The following is a 19499-nucleotide window of genomic DNA, read 5'->3' as shown; positions in this document are numbered from 1 at the left end:
GCAAGAAAATAGGCACGCTTTGAGGACTCTCGGCTTCCGTTCCACTTGTGGTCACAACGACAAAGCGAAAATAAAAAGGATAGCAATTAGCTAGCCAGCTAATCCCTTGCATGACTCAGTCGCTGTACATTTCACAGGTTTATGAAGAAATGGACATGGTCGGGGGACCGGTAAGTGAAAGACAATTGTATCTCAGATTGTACATAATACATGGTTATTAGCTACAGTACATGGAGCAAGTGGAAGGATACATGTCAGCTCCGAGTTGCTATTTAACGTTAGTTAAACGGAGACTATAACAAAGTCAATACAGTACTGAGACTGTCAAAGGCTCTTGTAGGCATCTAGTAATTAAGGCATGACGTAATCCTCCTAACTAGTTGCGTCATTTCAAGCAAACGCATTAGCTAATGGGCTGAAAATAATATTTCATCAAATAAATAGCTAACAGTATCTAGCTAACGTTAGTTAAGCTGGCTACTCAAATAGGGAGGTTCAGTGTTAGCTAGTTTACGTCACTCCCACATGATTGACAGCTAGCTATGTAAACCTTGAAAAGAAAATCTCTCTCTCTCTCTCTCTCTCTCTCTCTCCTGTCAACAACAACACAAGCTTTCTCGTACCGTCACTCGTGCTGGTTATTTTGAAGCTACCTGTAGGGTCTGTATGCAATTCAGTTAGGCAGTGTTACCATTAGCTAGTCATTTCTGTAAGTTGTCTTGTGTCCAATGTTGTTTACCGTATTCGATACAGGGCTGAATTTAGAAACGGATTTGGAGTTTTTCAAGTTGAATTTCACCAGTCTCTGCATCAGCATTGCCATGGATAAATCTCAGTGATGGAGTCCCAGAGGAAAAGGTGTGTAACCCCTAGGTAGGGTGTTGTCAATAAATGTTATGTGATCATCGTATGACAACTCATAATATTCTGCATGTAAGTCAATGCCCTCACAAAGCTCTTGTTGTTTCTCTAGCTAGCTACTATAACTTCTGTTCCAGGGCATGTTTTGTCTTGGTAATTCAAAAGCAATGTATGCTTTATAAGTGTGGTTGTTCAGAATCCTTGAGACATGACTTGTCAATGTCTGACTGACTGTCTACTTCTGCATGTGTTCTCCAGCTCTGGTGAGGAGGACAGTTCAGGGGAGCGAGGGTTGCTCCACACCTGGAAGGGCTACTCCTATAGTGTCACCCCAGAGAGAGTGCTCCTGTCCAGGCCTGTGCTGCAGGCTGCCCTGGGGACACGCCATGGGGTTCTACTGGTGGAGGGTGAGAGTCAATGGACAGACTTTGATATAATGGCAAAACTCTGACATTTATGATTTGCCTGCTTGATCTATAATTAAAATATTAATTTATTTTGCATTGGGTTTGTTTACTGATGTACACATACTACTGGCAATCATTTCTAACAGATCCTCTTGTCTAATGACTGGAATGTTGTGTTGTGATGTATTTAGGTGGGCAGGTGTACAGCTTCGGTGAGTTCCCATGGAAACAGAGCCAGGTGTCGGAGGTGGGCCCCCTGAAGCCTGTCCTAGAGAGCGCTCTCAGTGGCCAGCGAGTGGTCGCCGTGGCAGCGGGCAGCTTCCATAGCGGGGCGCTTACCGAGGACGGCGGGGTCCACATGTGGGGGGAGAACTCCTTCGGCCAGTGTGGCCTGTCCAGCCTCACTGTAGTCCCCAACCCTACTCCAGTGGCTGTCATGGACCCCGACACCAGCCCCCCCCATACCATCCGGGTCCTGGAGCTGGCCTGCGGGGAGCAGCACTCCCTTGCTCTCTCTGCCCAGCACGAGGTGTGGGCCTGGGGCAGCGGCTGCCAGCTGGGCCTGGTCACCACCGTCTTCCCCGTTTGGAAGCCCCAAAAGGTGGAGCACCTGGTGGGCAGACACGTCCTTCAGGTGGCCTGTGGGGCCTTCCACAGCCTTGCCTTGGTGCGTTGCCTACCCCCTCAGGAGTCCCGGCGGCCCCTGCCAGACAAGTGTGGCCAGTGCAACCAGCTGCTCTACACCATGACGGACAAGGAGGACCATGTCATTATCTCCGATAGTCATTACTGCCCCCTAGGGGTGGAGTTGCTGGCTGAGGGAGAAGCCAGGCTGGGGCCTGGAAGGTCCCCTCCACTAGGGCTTCAGAGCTCCCCTTCAGAGCCCCTCTCCTCTCATACCTCGGACTCAGCGCCAGGTCCCCATCCCTCCATAACAGAACATACAGACTATGAGAGGGGGAGGACAGTGGCACAGAATGGGGAAGTCTTAACCACCACAGACACTGACATCTCTGCTGCTGGGACAGACTCTGATCGAGCTGTTGGTGTGGGGGGTGCAGGGTCCCGGAACTCCCCCTACCCTGATGATCAGGCAGTGAAAGAATATCTCAAGAAACTGTCTGACACCTCTTTGGCTGAGGAGACTGCCAAGATGACCATAGCAGGAGCAAGTTTTCAGGTTAGTAGTGATGAGTTGATGCTTTAAGCCTGAAGCTACCCATTTTTTCACACTTGGTGGGTGACAAACTGACTTTCTTGTAGTTTGAGGTCTTTGAAAAGTGACAATGAGCTGTCACGCTGTGTTTCCTGGGTCGTGTTCATTAAGGCACGCAAAGGTAAAACATTTTTATTAAGGAAAACTAAAATGTGCCTTTCTTATAGGTCCAGGAAGTCTTCCTGTTTCTGTCAGTTTTCTTTTGTGTGTTGCCTAATGCACCCTGTGTTTGTTTCAGCCCCCAGCAGATAGCCTTGACCTCCTGACCTCTGACCTCATCCCCAGGGTCATGCCAGTGACCACCAGCTCTGCCCTCAACAGCCTGGTCTCATCCTGTGCCTCCGCCGTGGGCGAGAGAGTGGTCTCCACCTACGAGGCTCTGTCCCTGAAGAAGATGATTAACTACTACTACCCTGGGGTTGTGGGTGTAGCAGGAGTACCCGGTGGAATACCCGGTGGAGTACCCGGGGGGTTTCCAGGGGGACCCGCGGAGGAGCGGGTGCGTCTGGAAGAGTCCATGCAGGGGAAGAAGAGCTGCAGCACGGGGGATATCCGTGAGGAGGAAGCCGAGGGCCTGAGTCGACGTCTCTCTCTGCCTGGACTCCTCTCTCAGGGTAGATACGCTGTTCGTCTCTTATCCTCCTCCTCTGCTCATCGCCTCTTATCCTTCTTATCTTCCTCCTATACTCTGATGTGTAAGTATGCGTGTGTGTGTCCCCACTTATCCAGCCTGCGAACATATCGAACGTCCATCTGAACTACAGTACTATGCAGTATGTTTGGGATTGCTGTGAAGGCTCACCATTTGTCTCGGTGTGGTGTTTCATGGCTCTTGTGTGTGTAACGTTGTGTGTGTAACATTATGTGGGTTACAGTCAGTGAACGGTGGTTATTGTTCTGAGATTAAAGCACTCTGCCATAGAGGAATGTGAGCCCATATTAATGTGAGGACTTAACTAGAAGGGTTGCAGGAAGGAAGGAGAGAGGGAGGGAGGGATGGAAGGAGAGGGGAGGGTTAGAGAATAAGAAGGAGCGGGGAGGGTGAGAGAATAAGATGGAGAAGAAGGGAGCGAAAGTCTGTGAGTGAAGGAGAGAGCTGAGGAAGTCGGTGTGAATTTTTTTAATCTGTGTGTGCGGGAGAGAGGGTGAGGGAGAAGGGGGGGGGGGGTGGAGAGGGCAAGATGGCCTAATAATCGCTTGAGAAACAGTCACAGGTCTGCAGTAACGGAGGAATCTTCTATTGTCACTTTGGTAGGGTGACAGCTGAAAGGTAGGATTTGTCCCTAGCTCTCCGAGGGTGTCTAAAGGGGATTTTGGATATGCAAGAAAATAATTTGACACATGGGTATAATACATGCTTGTACATGTCCTGTGAAACAGGACAAATGAAAACACCCACCAAATGATTATTATTAGCTCCCTGCTGCAGCCAAGAAGGGGACAGACAGCTCACCGCTCCCCTCTAGGCTGGCAGATGGCTCTCTCTGTGGGCTGGCAGATGGCTCTCTCTGTGGGCTGGCAGATGGCTCTCTCTGTGGGCTGGCAGATGGCTCTCTCTGTGGGCTGGCAGATGGCTCTCTCTGTGGGCTGGCAGATGGCTCTCTCTGTGGGCTGGCAGATGGCTCTCTCTGTGGGCTGGCAGATGGCTCTCTCTGTGGGCTGGCAGATGGCTCTCTCTATGGGAGCAACTAACCCACGCCTCCCCAGTGACGTCTCGGTCTGTCTGTCCTCATCAACAGTCCCTCTCATACTCTTACTGTGGTACGGGACCTGGCTCCGGCTGGGCTCGCTGCCTCGTCGTCTGGAGGATGCTGTGTTTCTGGTTTATTGCAGGGGCTTAGAAATGTTTTGTATTTCCAGAGTAGATGAAGATCACTCCATGACTAAACCAGTCATCCTGAGCATTTCTTTACAGTTGTTTACACTCACCTGTGGAACAGAGAGGACTTCATCCGTAACATTAACTGCAGTTGACCGCTGTAACTGAACATGGTTTGAGAGGAAGCGTAGAAAATGTAACATTTTTAATATGGGTCTGTCTCCATCTGTAGTGTCTCCCAGGTTGCTGCGGAGGGCCAGCCGGCCCAGGGTGCGAGCGGTGCCCCTCACCCCTGTGGGAGGGCTCCCAGAGGCGGGGGAGCTGCTCCCCTCCCTGCAGACCGAGGTGTGGAGCTGGGGGCGGGGCGAGGAGGGCCAGCTAGGCCATGGGGACAACCTCCCCAGGTCAGTGTCCACTCTACATCAATCACCGAGGGCTGGGGGATGAGAACCATGATTGACAGTTGTGTAGACCAGTAAAGCATCAGAGTATGAGCACTGAATCTGATCTAGGATCTGTTTGGTTTTGAGATAAATAAGATTACATGGACAGGTCGGACCTGATCCTAGATCAGCACTCCTACTCTGAAATGCTTTGGCCCTGGTTGTTGACTGAGAGGTGTTTCTGACCTGCAGGCTGCAGCCACTGTGCATCAAGTGTCTGAGCAGTAAGGAGGTGGTGCTTGTGGCTGCTGGGGCACATCACTCCCTGGCCCTGACTGCACAGTCCCAGGTCAGGAACTACATTATCACTCCTCATGGGAATCTGAGTCTGAGGGATTCCTCCCAACTGTGTGAACATTTGTTTGTGTGTGTTCAAGGTCTTCTCCTGGGGTAGTAACAGCTCTGGCCAGCTGGGACACATGGCGTCACCTACTACTATCCCTCGCCTTGCCACGGTAAGAGTGTGTTTCTTTAATTGAGGAAAATGTTGCTCATACAGTTATCTTTACCACACACTAACCCAGTGTTCCTCCTTTATTCATTCAGCAGCGACGCCCCACCGCTGGGCAATGCATGCGAGGGGTGTTCTTTGGCTCCCCGCTACCTTTGCCACCGCTGCTGAAAACAATCTTAGGAGAAACACTACTAACCTATATACCCACATGAATAAACTCTGCAACAGCGATTTAAAGCACTCTCCGTCGTAGAACAATAACGCCACATTTCCACTGGGGATTTATCCCAGTGTTTTACCCCGAAAGGCTGAGACTTTTCTGTTTCCATCTACGCTCGCCGGCTCCCGCGTCTCACTGGGCCATGGCTCCAGCGGCCCTGCTCTGACTTGGCGCCAAGGCAAGGCCCTGGGTTCTTTTGGGATTTTAATTTAACTAACAATGGCTAACTGTGAACTTGAACACCTTCTCACGAAGCAACCGGTCTTGAATGAAGCGGAGGTTGTTGATTCTGCTCGCCACAAGTCTCCTGATGGAAACAATAAGACTACCTTAACATAAAACACAGGAGACACCCTGGTGTGGGTCTCAATGGAAAGCACCCTCCACTGCTTACAGTGGTCGCAAATCATAGGATATATTTATATTTTTATATTTATATATATACTTTTATATATATATAGCTATTTCATTTGTGCAGGACTGTTTGTATAAGCGTGAGTAGCCTTGGTGTGTGCAAGACGCAACTGTTCATATCTCCTTTATCTGCAGCTTGATGTACAGATACACCCCCTGGACAGAACACTAGTCTTATCGCAGAGCCTTCCTTTCAATCTATCTCCTTAAAGCTGATTGCCAAGAAGAGACGCACGCGTCAGGTCCCATTTTTACAGTCTTTGGTATGACTCGGCCGGGGATCGAGCTCCCAACCTTCCAATCTCGGGGTGGACACTCTAACCACAAGGCCACCGAGTTGTAGAAGCCTAGCGCAACACAAAAGGCTGTATGTACGGTGATCTGATCTGCTCTGTTTGTCCCTGGTGTGACCCTGTAGCTGTCTGAGGGGATCCGTGTATGGGACGTGGGTGCGGGGGCGCAGCACACCCTCCTCCTGGCCGATGGGGACTGTTACCAGCCCATCCTTTACTATAGCGGACAGCAGGTCAGAGAGGGGGCGCAGGACGCACCCCAGGACCAGACAGAAGGGTACAGCTACACCCAGCAACCAGTGCTGCTCCCCTTCTGCATGAACGTGAGTAGTGGGTCTCACACACACACACACTGTACTGAACGTTTTTAGTGTAGTCAGCATCTGCTTTGTGATTTCAACTGACATTTGGCCTGACGGTGGTGTGTGTGGGTTTGTGTATCCGTGTTTTAGTTGGGCTACGTGAGCGGCGTGTTTGCGGGGGGCCAGAGCTGCGTGGCGCTAGCCGACCGCAGCGTCATGGGTTTCAGCGCCAGCCTCCACGAGCTGGCTGCTGCCGAGAGGAAGTTCTACTGCAAGCTGAGCTCTGTGAAGAACCACATACTGCGCCCTCTGTTGGACCTGGGTGAGGACTACTGCTGCCGCTACAGCTCCGCTGGACAGAGGCCATGGGTCAGAGGTTAGGGAGAGAGAGAAGGAAGGATGAGTTTTATTATAATGGAAACCATTATCCAATCAAAAACAAAGAAGTGAACGGTCTGCGTTCAAAAAGATCTGGCATAAAGCTTACATTTTGTTAAATGTTATACCTGTAACTTTTGGTTAACCGTGTGCTGGAATAGAGTAAATTAGTAAGTATTAGGTTGGATTCTGTTGGATGTGTTTGTTAACAGGTGTGTGTGTGTGTGGGATGTGTTCTCCGTCTACCCCTCAGAGTCGTTGAGTACAGCTCTAGGCCTGGCGTCCACAGTGCTGCTACGGAGCCTGGCGAGGTGTTATAGCCACCTATGTCACCTGACTGGCCAGCACTCTGCCTCCCTCACCGCCAACCTGCGCCGCCGCCGGGAGTTTAAAAGCCTGGTTATGCTGGAGCATGCCAGCATCTTCCTGGACACATACAATGAGTATGTACAGTTGTGTACAAAAACGCACAATGTCTGACACTCCCACTGGTTTTAATAGGTTGTTTTACATGCAGTTCTGCGCGTATAATGATCTCTTTCCGTTCCTTCCCCCTCATCGCTCCCTGCCAGGTACTGCTGCTCTGTGGGTAACTTCCTGGTGATGGGGGGCTTCCAGGCTCTGGCCAAGCCCTCGCTGTGAGTGTACACACACTAGGACATCTAGCAGCCCTAGCTTATTATCCTTACCATTTGCGTGCCCATTATACTATATGTTCATTATCCTTAACATTGACCTAGGCCTGTGTGCTCATTATCCTTAACATTGACCTAGGCCTGTGTCAGAGGACAGCTGTTTGATGCCTCGTAATTCTGCACACGAGACTCAGGAAGCTCATGCAGCTTTAATTGGAAAGGGAAAAGTCAAAGGATTAATTCTTATGGATTGTTTTTAATTATGAAACGGGTGGTTCGAGTCCTTAATGCTGATTGGCTGACAATACCACATATATATATATACTGTTCTAATTACGTTGGTAACCAGTTTATAATAGCAATAAGGCACCTCGGGGGTTTGTGGTATATGGGCTGTATCCAGGGACTCCGTGTTGCGTCATGCATAAGAACAGCCCTTAGCCGTGGTATATTGGCCATATACCACAAACCCCCGAGGTGCCATATTGCTTAATCATAAACCAATGTGTTTCTTCATCAAGGCTTCAACTAAGAGCGACTGAATTACCCTTCTCATACTTTTAACTGAATTAAAACAGGAAATCTCTTATTTCCTTTTCCATCTCTCCTCTCCTCCCCATCCTCCTCCCTCCATCCCCTCCTCCCTCCATCCCCTCCACCATCTTCTGTTCTTCTGCTCAGAGAATTCTTTGGGAAGTGTCCAGAGCTGTTGCAGCGGCTGGCAGAGTCCAGCGAGGAGAACATTCCTCTGAGTGACCTGTTGGTGACTCTCTTCTACCTGCCCATGAGACACCTTCACGAGTATGGCAGGCTGCTGCTCAAACTGGGAACCTGCTTCGAGGTGGTACGTGGAGGAACTAGGACCGGGGCGTGCGCACACACACACGCACACACACACACACACGCATGCTCACACACCTTCATACATACTCTCACTTTCTTGTGTGTGTCTCTCTCTCTCTCTCTAGAGCTCAGTGGACTACCAGAAGCTGCAGGATGGCTGCTCTAAGTTTGAGGCCCTGGCTCTTCATCTGAAGAGGAGGAGGAAGGAGGCAGAGTACACATACCACTTCTGGAAGAGCTTCCCTGGCAAGATGACGGTCAGTGGCCTGGTCAGTTGGTTTGACCACAGTAATCAGTGCCAGATTCACACTATTGAGCCAATGCCAACCATACTGTGCTCGCTCAGTTATTTTCTTTTCACATTGTCCTTTCAAGCATGGTTCCAGCAACTATGGTGGATTTATAACCAGGCCACCACAGTACAGCTTGGTTCGGTTTGGCTCCGTAGTGTGAAATGGGTATAAGAGCTTTTATTCAGCCCAAAATCTCCAGTTTACCAACCTCTTATCCCATTTCACCTGGCGATCCTGTTCTAGGATTCCCTGCGTAATCCCCGCCGGAGGCTGATCTGTGAGAGCAGTAATAAGGCCCTGACGCTACAGAACTCTGGAAGGTTCTCTGTCAACTGGTTCATCCTCTTCAACGATGCACTCGTCCACGCTCAGGTAAACGCAGCTTTTCACAGCTCTTACAGCTGGCTCTTACAAAGGTGCCAATGTCCTTTCAGTTCGTTCGTTCTTTCATTCACTATTTTTTTTCTTTTATTAGTTTTTAACACCCTCAGAGCATTTGATATGAATATATCTGGTGTGTTGACTTACTCCTATCAAGTTGTGTGTTTGTCTTTGTCCTATCAGGGCGTGGTTCCCTATAAAAGCCTTGTAAGTATGCAGCAGCAGCCAGTGTACTGACCCCTAGTCAATGCAGCGCCCCTGTGTGGCCAGGGCTTGGCTTAGGACGTAGGTTTGATGTAGCAGCTCTTTAGGCACCTTCTGCCTGTCCTAAACCACAAACACCGGCTTCACAGCTTAAAATAACACCCACACAGACAGACAGTTTTTCTGATCTTCTTCATGCACATATGGTGTACTAACACCTGGCTGGAATAAGCCTTGATTTCTTGAAGCTCACAGTAAAGAGTGAGCTCAGGCTTTAACTAATACAACTGCTCCTGAGCATCAGGAGCCCCAGAGCTGGTTCTGTACACCACTCTACAGTGTGCAGCTTCTCCTCAGCCGAGCCCAGTGCCCCCTGCCCTCTGATGCTAGCCTCAGGATACTGTGTTTTTAAAGCTGAGCTGATACCTTTAATAACTAAGGCTCTCTGTAGTATATTGCCTACTTCTATGACCTCGTTGTAGTCATAGCAACACGTTGACTCTGCTTACAGACGTCAATATAAACACAAATCTAAAAAAGTTAAGACTGACGTTATCGGGTCTTCCCAACGTGTGTGTCTTGGTTATCTAACTAAGATGCCCATTTTTTGTTTTTGCTATTTGGAGCCTTAGTTATCATTACTCTGAAACCATGTGACACAACACGTGAGGATCAGCCGTCTCAGGTTCACTTCTCTCAAACAGTTTCTGTTCCTTTTTGATTTATGTTTAATTCCAAGGAGAACATTTTCTTTTGTTTTTTTTTGACGACGTAGTGAGCGTTTTTAGTCCCCGTCGGTTCCACCTTGTGTGCTGTCTGTCGGCCTGCCTCGTGCCCTGTCGCCCTTGCCTCTCCGTGTGCCATGCATATTGGCATCTCCTAGGTCATGTGACTGTGTTAGCTCCAGTGCCCTGACTACTTCCCTGACTGTTGAACCAGTGTACTCTATATGTAGCTGAGTATATCGGCAAATTGATGTCTCTCTCTTCTCTCCCTCTTCTGCAGTTCTCCACCCACCACGTCTTCCCATTGGCCACACTGTGGGTCGAGCCCATCCCGGAGGAGAACACTGGCCTGTGAGTCTGTCTGTCAATCACCCTATCTGCCCAATCAGTGTTTAACTGGTGTGTTATAGACCCCTTAGCTCAGGGTTTCACAAACTTGGGCCTGGGGACCCCAAAGGGTGCATGTTTTTTTCTTCCCCAAGCACTGCACAGCTGATTCAACTAATCATCAAGCTTTGATCATTTGAATCAGCTGTGTAGTGATAGGGCAAAAACCAAAACGTGCACCCCTTGGGGTCCCCAGGACCGAGTTTGGGGAAACGCTGCCTCAGCTGAGCTGTGCTATGTTCCATCCAGGCATGGACTGAAGGTGATCTCACCTGAGGAGACCTTCACCCTGTTGGCCTGTTCTTCCATGGAGAAGGTAGGCCACTAGCCAATAGCCAGGCTTCACTACTCACCTGCTCAGGTTACAAGTATGTAGTGGTTGTGTCTTTGTAGGTTCTTGTAAAGCTGCCTAGTTGGGTTCTGTTTGTGGAGCATGTGGTGACAGGAAGTGTAACGACCCATTCAGTTCAACTAAATTCACTTCAATATGACTATTAACCGACCTGTGTTCTCCAGGCCAAGTGGCTTCGCTCCATCAACCAGGCGGTGGACCAGGCCATGAGTGGGGCGGGGCAGTCAGGCTCAGGGGCAGGGCAGAGAGCGGAGCCTCCCATCTCCCGGACCGCCTCCTACACCTTCTACAAGGACAGCCGTCTGAAGGAGGCCATCTACGAGGGCCGCTGGCTGGCCGGCAAGCCCAATGGGAGGTGGGTCTGGCTGGGGAAGGAGGGAATCAGGACCTGGTACTTCTGGTTCCACTTCCGTACGGTCACAATGAGTTGAAAATTGAGGAGTTGTAGGAAAGCGCTGACTTGTTGTGTATGTGTCCTTGTTTCCAGGGGTATGGTGAAGTGGCTTGATGGGAGAATTTACACGGGGACGTTCAAGAACGGACTGGAGGATGGGTCAGTCAGTGTAAATCGATCAATAAATCAATGTGTCAATCACCGTAGTCAGAAATAAAGGCATTTCTCATTGTTCTGCTATTTGTTTATGGGTCGTAGTTTTGGAGATTACGTTATGCCCAGCAAGACGTTGAACCTGAACGACCACTATCAAGGCCACTGGAAAGAAGGGAAGATGCACGGCATCGGAACATACAAGTGAGTCTGTTTGGCTTTGTGAGGAGTTCAACGTTATTTAACAAAGGCCCTTAAGGTAAAAAATCACTTTTTTTTCTTTTCTTTTTTTTTGCGTGACCTGGAGTTTGCAGGCATGTCTATGTGTACATCGGCTGTAGGGTTTCCGCTGTGTATCCTACCAATGTGACTGTCGTCTATGCAGGTATGCTACAGGTGAGTTGTACGAGGGCTCGTTCCAGGACAACATGCGCCACGGTCACGGGATGCTGCGCAGCGGCACGCTGAACTCCTCCTCCCCCAGCGTCTTCATCGGCCAATGGGTGCACGACAAGAAGACTGGCTACGGCGTCTTTGATGACATCACCAGGTAGTGGACCGCTCCAGCCCGCCCTTTTCATACTACCGCGGTGAACTGGCCCGGTTACGCATCCAGCTAGCTCAGTACGATCGGGGTTGGATTGATAGTGTGAAAAGGGTATTAGTGTATCTGAAGTGCTGATGATGTTACGTGGTGACCTGTTTTGTTCCGTCAGAGGAGAGAAGTACATGGGCATGTGGCAGGATGACCAGCGGCAGGGCACGGGCGTCATAGTAACCCAGTTTGGCCTGTACTACGAGGGAGCCTTCAACAACAACAAGATGCAGGTGAGTCCTGGGCAGTGGGTTCTTCCTCCTGACGCTAGCTGAACGTTAGCGTCAAGGTGTTAGAGGAGAGGAAGATAATCACCTCTCCATTTTGCTCTTCTTTTTTCTCTCTCGCTGTCTCAGGGCACAGGGGTGCTGCTGTCTGAGGACAACACCACATATGAAGGAGAGTTCTCGGAGGACTGGACTCTCAACGGAAAGGTCAGTGAAAGAAGAGCGACGCACAAACAAGCCTGAACACTGTCTCTCACACACACAGCTTGCACTTGTACACATTTTCGCTTAGCCACATACATTTGTGCAGACACATGTATAATACAGCACATTGCTGTCCCTATCTCTCAGGGTGTGCTGACCATGCCTAATGGGGACTACTTTGAGGGCTCCTTCACCGGGGAGTGGGGCTCTGGCCTGAAGGTCACCGGATCCTTCTTCAAACCCAACCTCTACGACTCAGATGGGGACAAGGGCCGCGCTGTGTACGTCTCTGTGCCGTTGGTTTTAGTATGGTGGAGGATTAGCATATTCAAAGATTTTGATGTTGAGTGTTTTAAAAAAAATACAAATAATAATAATTATATATGTACAAATAAATTGCAAGGCTGTCTGTCCGCAGGACATGTTTTTGCATCTATGCCTTGAAAAAAGGTTTTGAAATGAACCCGGTGAATGTGAAAGTGTATGTGAACATATATAAATAGTGTATTAATTCCTTGTATGTGCGTCTCCAGTAAGCTGGGGCGCCTGGCAGTGCGTCCGGAGGAGAAGTGGAGGGTGGTGTTTGAGGAGTGTTGGATGAGGCTGGGCTGTGAGGCCCCTGGCCAGGGAGAGAACCAGCGAGCCTGGGAGAACATCGCTGTAGCCTTGACCACCAGCAGGAGACGGCACAGAGACAGGTAGAGAGAACAGAGTCCACACACAGTACTTCCATCTCACACTCACTCGCTATTTCTTTCTCACACACACATACACAGAGTACAGTAGTCTAAGTGATATTGGTGTGTGTGTTGCAGCCCGGAGATGAACCTGAGTCGGACTCAAAACAGAACGCTGGAGAGTCTGGAGTTCATCCCTCAGCAGCATGTTGGTCCTGTTACCATGGAGAAGTATGACAGTATCCGGCGTTACCTCATCAAGGTGAGCCAACGACCCCCAGGTGACTTACTAACCCACCTCAGCCAATGGACCCACGCACCAAAGTGTCTGACAAGCAATATCCTTCAGTGTGGGTTAAGTTGTTTTTCTAATAATCATGAAGAGATGTCTGAACTGTCGTCCTGAGGTGTCCTTGTTCATACTGATTTACTCTTTAGTTCTAACCTCTGACTTAACACCAAAATATGAATATCCTGAAACTCACACATTAACCTTCACTGTCCTCCATTTTGTGCCCCCCCCCACAGGCGTGTGACACGCCCCTGCACCCCCTGGGCTGGCTGATGGAGACCCTGGTGGCTGTCTACAGGATGACCTACGTGGGGGTGGGGGCCAACCGCCGCCTCCTGCTGCAGGCTGTCAACGAGATCATGTCCTACCTGGCCCGCATCTTCCAGCTCGTCAGGTGTGTGTATTGCCTAAAACAGTTAGATACTATTTTTCCATTCAGTTTGGCCCTAGGCTAGCCTGTTTAAGCCATGTAATGTTTGTGTCTTTCAGGTTCCTGTTCCCAGATCTGCCTGAGGAGGGTGGAGCGATCCCTGAACCATCCTCTGACCCCCAGGACAAGAAGGACTCCAACTGCGCAGACACCCAGCTAGAATCCCCCAAACCTGGGTACGACCATAGCATATCCACCCTCCCTGGTTGGAGCCAGTGCAGTCTTCAGTGGTGTGGCTACACGGCAGTCGCATACTGAATGCATTGTCTTAGATGACTTCTAGATAAATATGTAGGCTATGTATTGGTGTAAATTTGGTTGAGAACACGTCTATATCATGGATCTGTTTTGCAGTGGAGGGTCCAATGGGAGCTACCTATGGAGGATTATGTACAAAACTATAGAAGATTACGTTACAGTATGTCTTATGTAAAAGACCACATGTCACTGTTCTTTAAATACTGTTTCCTTCCAGAAGAAAAATTGAAGTATTTAAGCCCCTGAATGTGTGTTGAATGATGTCCTGTGTTTGTGGTTTCCCCAGGCGTGTGGTGAGTAGCTCTGCTCTACTCCTGCCGGTGTTGCTGCCTCGTCTCTACCCCCCTCTCTTCACCCTGTACGCCCTGGAGAAGGAGAGGGAGGACGACGTGTACTGGGAGTGTGTCCTCCGCCTCAACAAACAGCCAGACGTGGCCCTGCTCGCCTTCCTCGGAGTGCAACAGTGAGTCTCTCGGACTGACCAATGAGGTTGGGAATAAATAGTAGCCTCTACTGATCTCGCCACCTTACGTTCTGTTGAATCCGTGTAGCGAAACAGAATGTAAGCTTGCGAGGTCAGGATAGTCGTACGAGGCTAAATGAAAAGGACCCCATTTTAATTTTTTTCTATCATGTAACCTGACGGTCCTGACCTGGAAAAAACTGTAATTATAGCATGTTAAAATGCATCTCTTTTTTCGGTTTCAGTCGGTTTCACTCGGTTTCAGTTCCAGTGCTGGGGGAGAAGACCGAGGTATGACACTAAGTACATTCTGAATCACACTGCCCTCCTGTGGGGGAATTAACACATTACATCAAGTACATGTTAGATTGTCCTTACTGACAGTCTCTCTCCTCTTTTTAGGTTGTGTCCAGCACAAAAGACGCCTGTTTTGCCTCAGCAACGGAGACCTTACAGCAGATCAGGTACGCTTTATCCAGAGCCGTACTATATCATCATGAATTAATGAGTCTCATGCACTCTTATGATATTGTAGTTCAACCTGGTTAAGACTGGGGGGGTTTTCGCAATTTTTTTTCCCAGCACAACGTTCACCCCATCCGACAAGCTGCAGGTGATCCAGCTGACATTCGAGGAGATCACAAAGGAAGTGATGTCATCTCTGGAGGATAACTTCCTGTGGTCCATGGACGACCTGTTTCCTGTGTTCCTCTACGTGGTGCTGCGCGCCCGGTAAGTCGATGAGAACACACAGCCCACACTATGTTCCTGAGAGATGCAGAGAAATCAGGTTTTTATCCAATTAGAATCAGAACTACAAATCTATTTACAGTACCAGTCAAAAGTTTGGACACCTACTCATTCCAGGGTTTTTCTTTATTTTTACTATTTTCTACATCGTTGAATAATAGTGAGGACATCAAAACTATGAAATAACACGCATGGAATCATGTAGTAACCAAAACATTGTTAAACAAATCAAAATATACTTGAGATTCTTCAAAGTAGCCACCCTTTGCCTTGATGACAGCTTTGTACATGCTTGGCATTCTCTCAACCAGCTTCATGAGGTAGTCACCTGGAATGCATTTCAATTAACAGGTGTGCCTTGTTAAAAGTTAATTTGTGGAATTTCTTTCCTTAATGCGTTTGAGCCAATCCGTTGTGTTGTGACAAGGTAGGGTTGGTATACGCAAGATAGCCCTATTTGGTACAATACCAAGTCCATATTATGGCAAGAACAGCTCAAATAAGCAAAGAGAAACGACAGTCCATCTTCATGTCTTAAAATAATGGTCAGTCAATCCCGAAAATGTAAAGCACTTTGAACGTTTCTTCAAGTGCAGTCGCACTTGGCTCTCATGAGGACCACCACAGGAAAGGAAGACCCAGAGTTACCTCTGCTGCAGAGGACAAGTTCATTAGAGTAACCAGCCTCAGAAATTTCAGCCCAAATAAATACTTCACAGAGTTCAAGTAACAGACACATATCAACTGTTCAGAGGAGACTGTGTGAATCAGGCCTTCATGGTTGAATTGCTGAAGAAAAAAACACTACTAAAGGACACCAATAAGAAGAGACTTGCTTGTGCCAAGAAACACAAGCAATGGACATCAGACTGGTGGAAATCTGTCCTTTGGTCTGAGTCCGAATTTGAGATTTTTGGTTCCAACCGTCGTGTCTTTGTGAGACGCAGAGTAGGTGAACGGATGATCTCCGCATGTGTGGTTCCCACTATGAAGCATGGAGGAGTTGTGAGGGTGCTTTGCTGGTGACACGGTCTGTGAATAATTTAGAATTCAAGGCACACTTAACCAGCATGACTACCACAGCATTTTGCAGCGATACGCCATCCCATCTGGTTGGGGCTTAGTGGAATTATCATTTGTTTTTCAACAGGACAATGACCCAACACAGCTGTGTAAGGGGTATTTGACCAAGAAGGAGAGTGATGGAATGCTGCATCAGATGACCCGGCCTCCACAATCACCCAACCTCAACCCAATTGAGATGGTTTGGGATGAATTGGAGGGCAGAGTGAAGGAGAAGCAGCCAACAAGTGCTCAGCTTATGTGAGAAGTCCTTCAAGACTGTTGGAAAAACATTCCAGGTGAAGCTGGTTGAGAGAATGCCAAGAGTGTGCAAAGCTGTCATCAAGGCAAAGGGTGGCTACTTTGAAGAATCTCATATTTTATGTTTTGATTTGTTTAACACTTTGTTGGTTACTACATGATTCCATATGTGTTATTTCATAGATTTGATGTCTTCACTATTATTCTGCAATGTAGAAAATAGTAAAAATAAAGAAAAACCCTTGAATGAGTAGGTGTTCAAACTTTTGACTGGTTGTGTTATGTAACCAAGGCTGTGTTTCTCTTCAGGATCAGGAACCTGGGGTCAGAGGTGAGTCTGATAGAGGACCTGATGGACCCCTGTGTACAGCACGGAGAACACGGCATCATGTTCACCACACTCAAGGTATACACACACACACACACACACAGCATTCATTCTATGGCAGATACCATGCACTCAAACTCAACTTCTTCAGATACTCATAACATTAATGTGATCGATGCACGCTTAAACACACTGCTTCATTGGGAATAAATGAATCTAACTTTCTGTGTAATATATTCATTTTATTTCCCTCTGTCAGGCGTGTTACTATCAGATCCAGCATGAGAAGACCACATAAGAACCACAGAGAATCTCTGTACTGTACACTGCAGCAGCTCTATGTAAAGTGGCAGTCAGCCAATTAGAGGGCAGGGATTGGAGAGGTTTGGAGTGATGCTGTGTCAGGGTCGTCACAGGAGGGTCACGATGACTGACAGACAGGCTGCTGACTGTCCATCTGTTCCCCCGTAGCAGGACCACCTCCCCCTTACATACACACATACACTGACGCATGCGCTTACACACACATACGTAAATACACACACTACACAGCTCCCCGCTCTAACCACTGCCTTTTGGTGACCAAGTCATCAGGCTCGTACACCTACTTGATTGATCAGGTTGACCTCTGTAAAACTGTTTTGGCAGTTTGGCCAGTGCATCTGTCCATAGGCTTTGTGACTCTTTAGCCCCTGAATGAAGGAACCTGCTCCTTGAGCCGTCTGGAATAGGGGCTTACTGTGATGTGCGCCGAGCCAGTGGAGTTTTAGCTTGATCGCGGACTGTTGTGAATATGACTGGCTATTTCCTATTCACTACTATAGTAGTGGCAGAGATGATAACCGCCTCATTTGTCACCCAGCTCTGGTAGTGAAATGGAAGTCTATGAAGAGAAACTGAATCGTTACAATCCAAGTGAGACTCACCCTGAACTTGGAGCCTGTCTAATAACAAGACACCGTCCGGTATGTACAGTACGAGGTGGCAACGAGTACGCATCGGATGGCCACCTGTTGCTTCCATCGGACCTCAGCCCTCAAAAGCACATGTTATTTAATGGACCAACGCAACACGTCACATTGATGCCACTTAAAACACGAAAAGGATTGAACCTCCGTGACATCTGAGGATCTTTGTACGGAGCGCTAGCCGGCGCTCACTCGGAGCAACACCAGTTGAAGTTGTTTTGTAGTTGAAATGTAAAATGCACATTCGGTACAGTTTTGGTGTTATTGTTGTGTTCACTGTTCTGGGGAAAAAATCTGAAATATACAGCTCTGTATTCGTTTACTTTTTCTTTCTTTTTTTGACGATATGAGGTTGGGTGACGCTCTAATGTTTCTCACGTAATGCAGTTAAATGACAGCCAGCTAATGTGCACCTCATCTGCTAGCCTTTTAAAACATTTCCATTCATACGGTGTTATTTGTATTTATAACCACTCTATTTGCATGGTATTTATAATGCTACAAGGTGGTTTTTTCAGGTCACTTTGTTATTCTACACCAGAGCTGTAATTCAAATGAACACTCGGCCACCTACATGAAATGTTGACATTTGATGGGTAACACACAGTAGAAGACTGTTTCTTTTTTGTTATAAATCTCTTCCTGCAACATAGCTCATGTAATATTCATGTTTGGGGTTCCTCAAATCAGATGATGGCTGTTACCAGGAAGCAATATTGTTAATGTGTTTGTTTGGTGCGCTCCTTTCATGCAGACAGACTTATGACAGTATTATGCAGTATTTGTTACTACCTGCAAGGCAATCACTACCCTGAAGAAACTGTCGCTGTTCAACTAGTTGGAGGCTGATCATGTTGTAGTGGCATTGTGATGGTTAGACAGTGGTTATACAGTGACATTGAAGTCTACCAAAAGTAATTTTCCCTGTTGCAAATTGGCACAATGTTCTTTGAAAATCTTTTTTTATATCTCAAATCTGGGCAGAATTATTAGTCTGGGGAATATAGTTTGTTACAACTATTAATTGAGTGTTTGATGGGACATGCAGTACATAAGAATTGCTATTTTAAACATTTGATTGTAACCTGGTATTTGGTTGTCTTTATTCAGCTTGTTTGTAATTTGTATGGTCATTCCAAGATTTACTTCCATTTTCCCCCATAATTCCTTTGGCAAGGACTGGTTATTTACCTGTATATTTGTTTACACCTGAAACACATGAGGTGCTGCATGATAGGAAATATATGAAGTGTTTGAATAACATACATTATGGTCTATGAAGGAAGATGTGACTGCTTGTACTTCCAGGTTACGGTGTGTTCAATTGGACAGAGAGCGATCTGTATGTTGGCACTTTTCTTTTCTTTTTTAGGGGAATGATGTCAACATTTTGTCTAATGTACATCTTAATGTAAAGAAATGGCAATAAAGCGAACTGACAAAGTTCCCTTTAAATGAAATTTGCCTCTGTACAAGTTTGCCTTAAGTCCGTATGTTCCCTGTTTGGTTTAATGGGTTAGATACTTTACTTTTAACAGTCAGATTAGAGGCCAAAGGTGACTGTTTTGTAAATATTTGTACTGCTGCTGACAATCCTCTAAGCTTTGACCCATTTCTAAAATGCTAAAGAGGCAGAGGGTGAATTAATGACAATACAAAAATAACTTTTAAGCCAAAACCTTTTACAGTGCAGCAAGATAATCTTAGATTAATAAATTACTTCATAAATCACCATCAACAACCAGTTTCTGATGTTTGATGAAACATTGGTAAATAAGTCCACAGTAAGGAGTTGACTGTGTGACAGTCT

At 47.6% G+C, this 19499-nt stretch overlaps 1 protein-coding gene across 8 annotated transcripts; it reads left to right on the top strand.

Moving 5' to 3' along the window:
• The first annotated feature begins 26 nt into the window (after positions 1–26).
• On the top strand, positions 27–19149 carry LOC139532177 (alsin-like). Of its 8 annotated transcripts, none has more exons than XR_011666517.1 (35): positions 27–170; positions 754–858; positions 1120–1268; positions 1460–2448; positions 2723–3098; positions 4536–4707; positions 4939–5035; positions 5124–5201; positions 6253–6450; positions 6580–6805; positions 7061–7250; positions 7380–7445; positions 8124–8286; positions 8411–8554; positions 8822–8950; positions 9143–9166; positions 10169–10239; positions 10525–10591; positions 10792–10982; positions 11115–11180; positions 11280–11378; positions 11560–11724; positions 11891–12002; positions 12126–12203; positions 12348–12481; positions 12734–12898; positions 13016–13139; positions 13406–13563; positions 13659–13775; positions 14144–14320; positions 14566–14611; positions 14723–14784; positions 14903–15052; positions 16221–16431; positions 16703–16799. XR_011666517.1 is itself a non-coding variant. In XM_071329431.1 (35 exons), exons 2-35 carry the CDS (start codon positions 839–841, stop codon positions 17017–17019), a joined length of 5085 nt encoding a protein of 1694 aa, XP_071185532.1. In that variant the 5' UTR covers positions 28–170; positions 754–838; the 3' UTR covers positions 17020–19149. The 8 variants fall into 8 exon arrangements, 7 of the variants coding, with proteins under 7 accessions (XP_071185532.1, XP_071185528.1, XP_071185527.1 ...); XM_071329431.1 differs by lacking the exon at positions 16221–16431 and adding an exon at positions 16981–19149 and having other exon boundaries at positions 28–170; positions 6580–6751; XM_071329427.1 differs by lacking the exon at positions 16221–16431 and adding an exon at positions 16981–19149 and having other exon boundaries at positions 28–170; positions 8411–8542.
• Positions 19150–19499: the final 350 nt, after the last annotated feature.

This window comes from Salvelinus alpinus, chromosome 10, assembly GCF_045679555.1.
Source record: "Salvelinus alpinus chromosome 10, SLU_Salpinus.1, whole genome shotgun sequence".
NCBI lineage: Eukaryota > Metazoa > Chordata > Actinopteri > Salmoniformes > Salmonidae > Salvelinus > Salvelinus alpinus.
The sequence above is the reverse complement of the archived record's forward strand: the minus strand, read 5'-3'. Positions and strand labels throughout refer to the sequence as shown.

Bases quoted from the DNA above. Each gene is read 5' to 3' on its own strand.
- LOC139532177 (XM_071329426.1), top strand. From the start codon at position 839: ATGGAGTCCCAGAGGAAAAG. The intron at 5,202-6,252 runs GTAAGAGTGTGT...GTGACCCTGTAG, and splicing joins CTATCCCTCGCCTTGCCACG to CTGTCTGAGGGGATCCGTGT. The intron at 12,204-12,347 runs GTCAGTGAAAGA...CCTATCTCTCAG, and splicing joins ACTGGACTCTCAACGGAAAG to GGTGTGCTGACCATGCCTAA.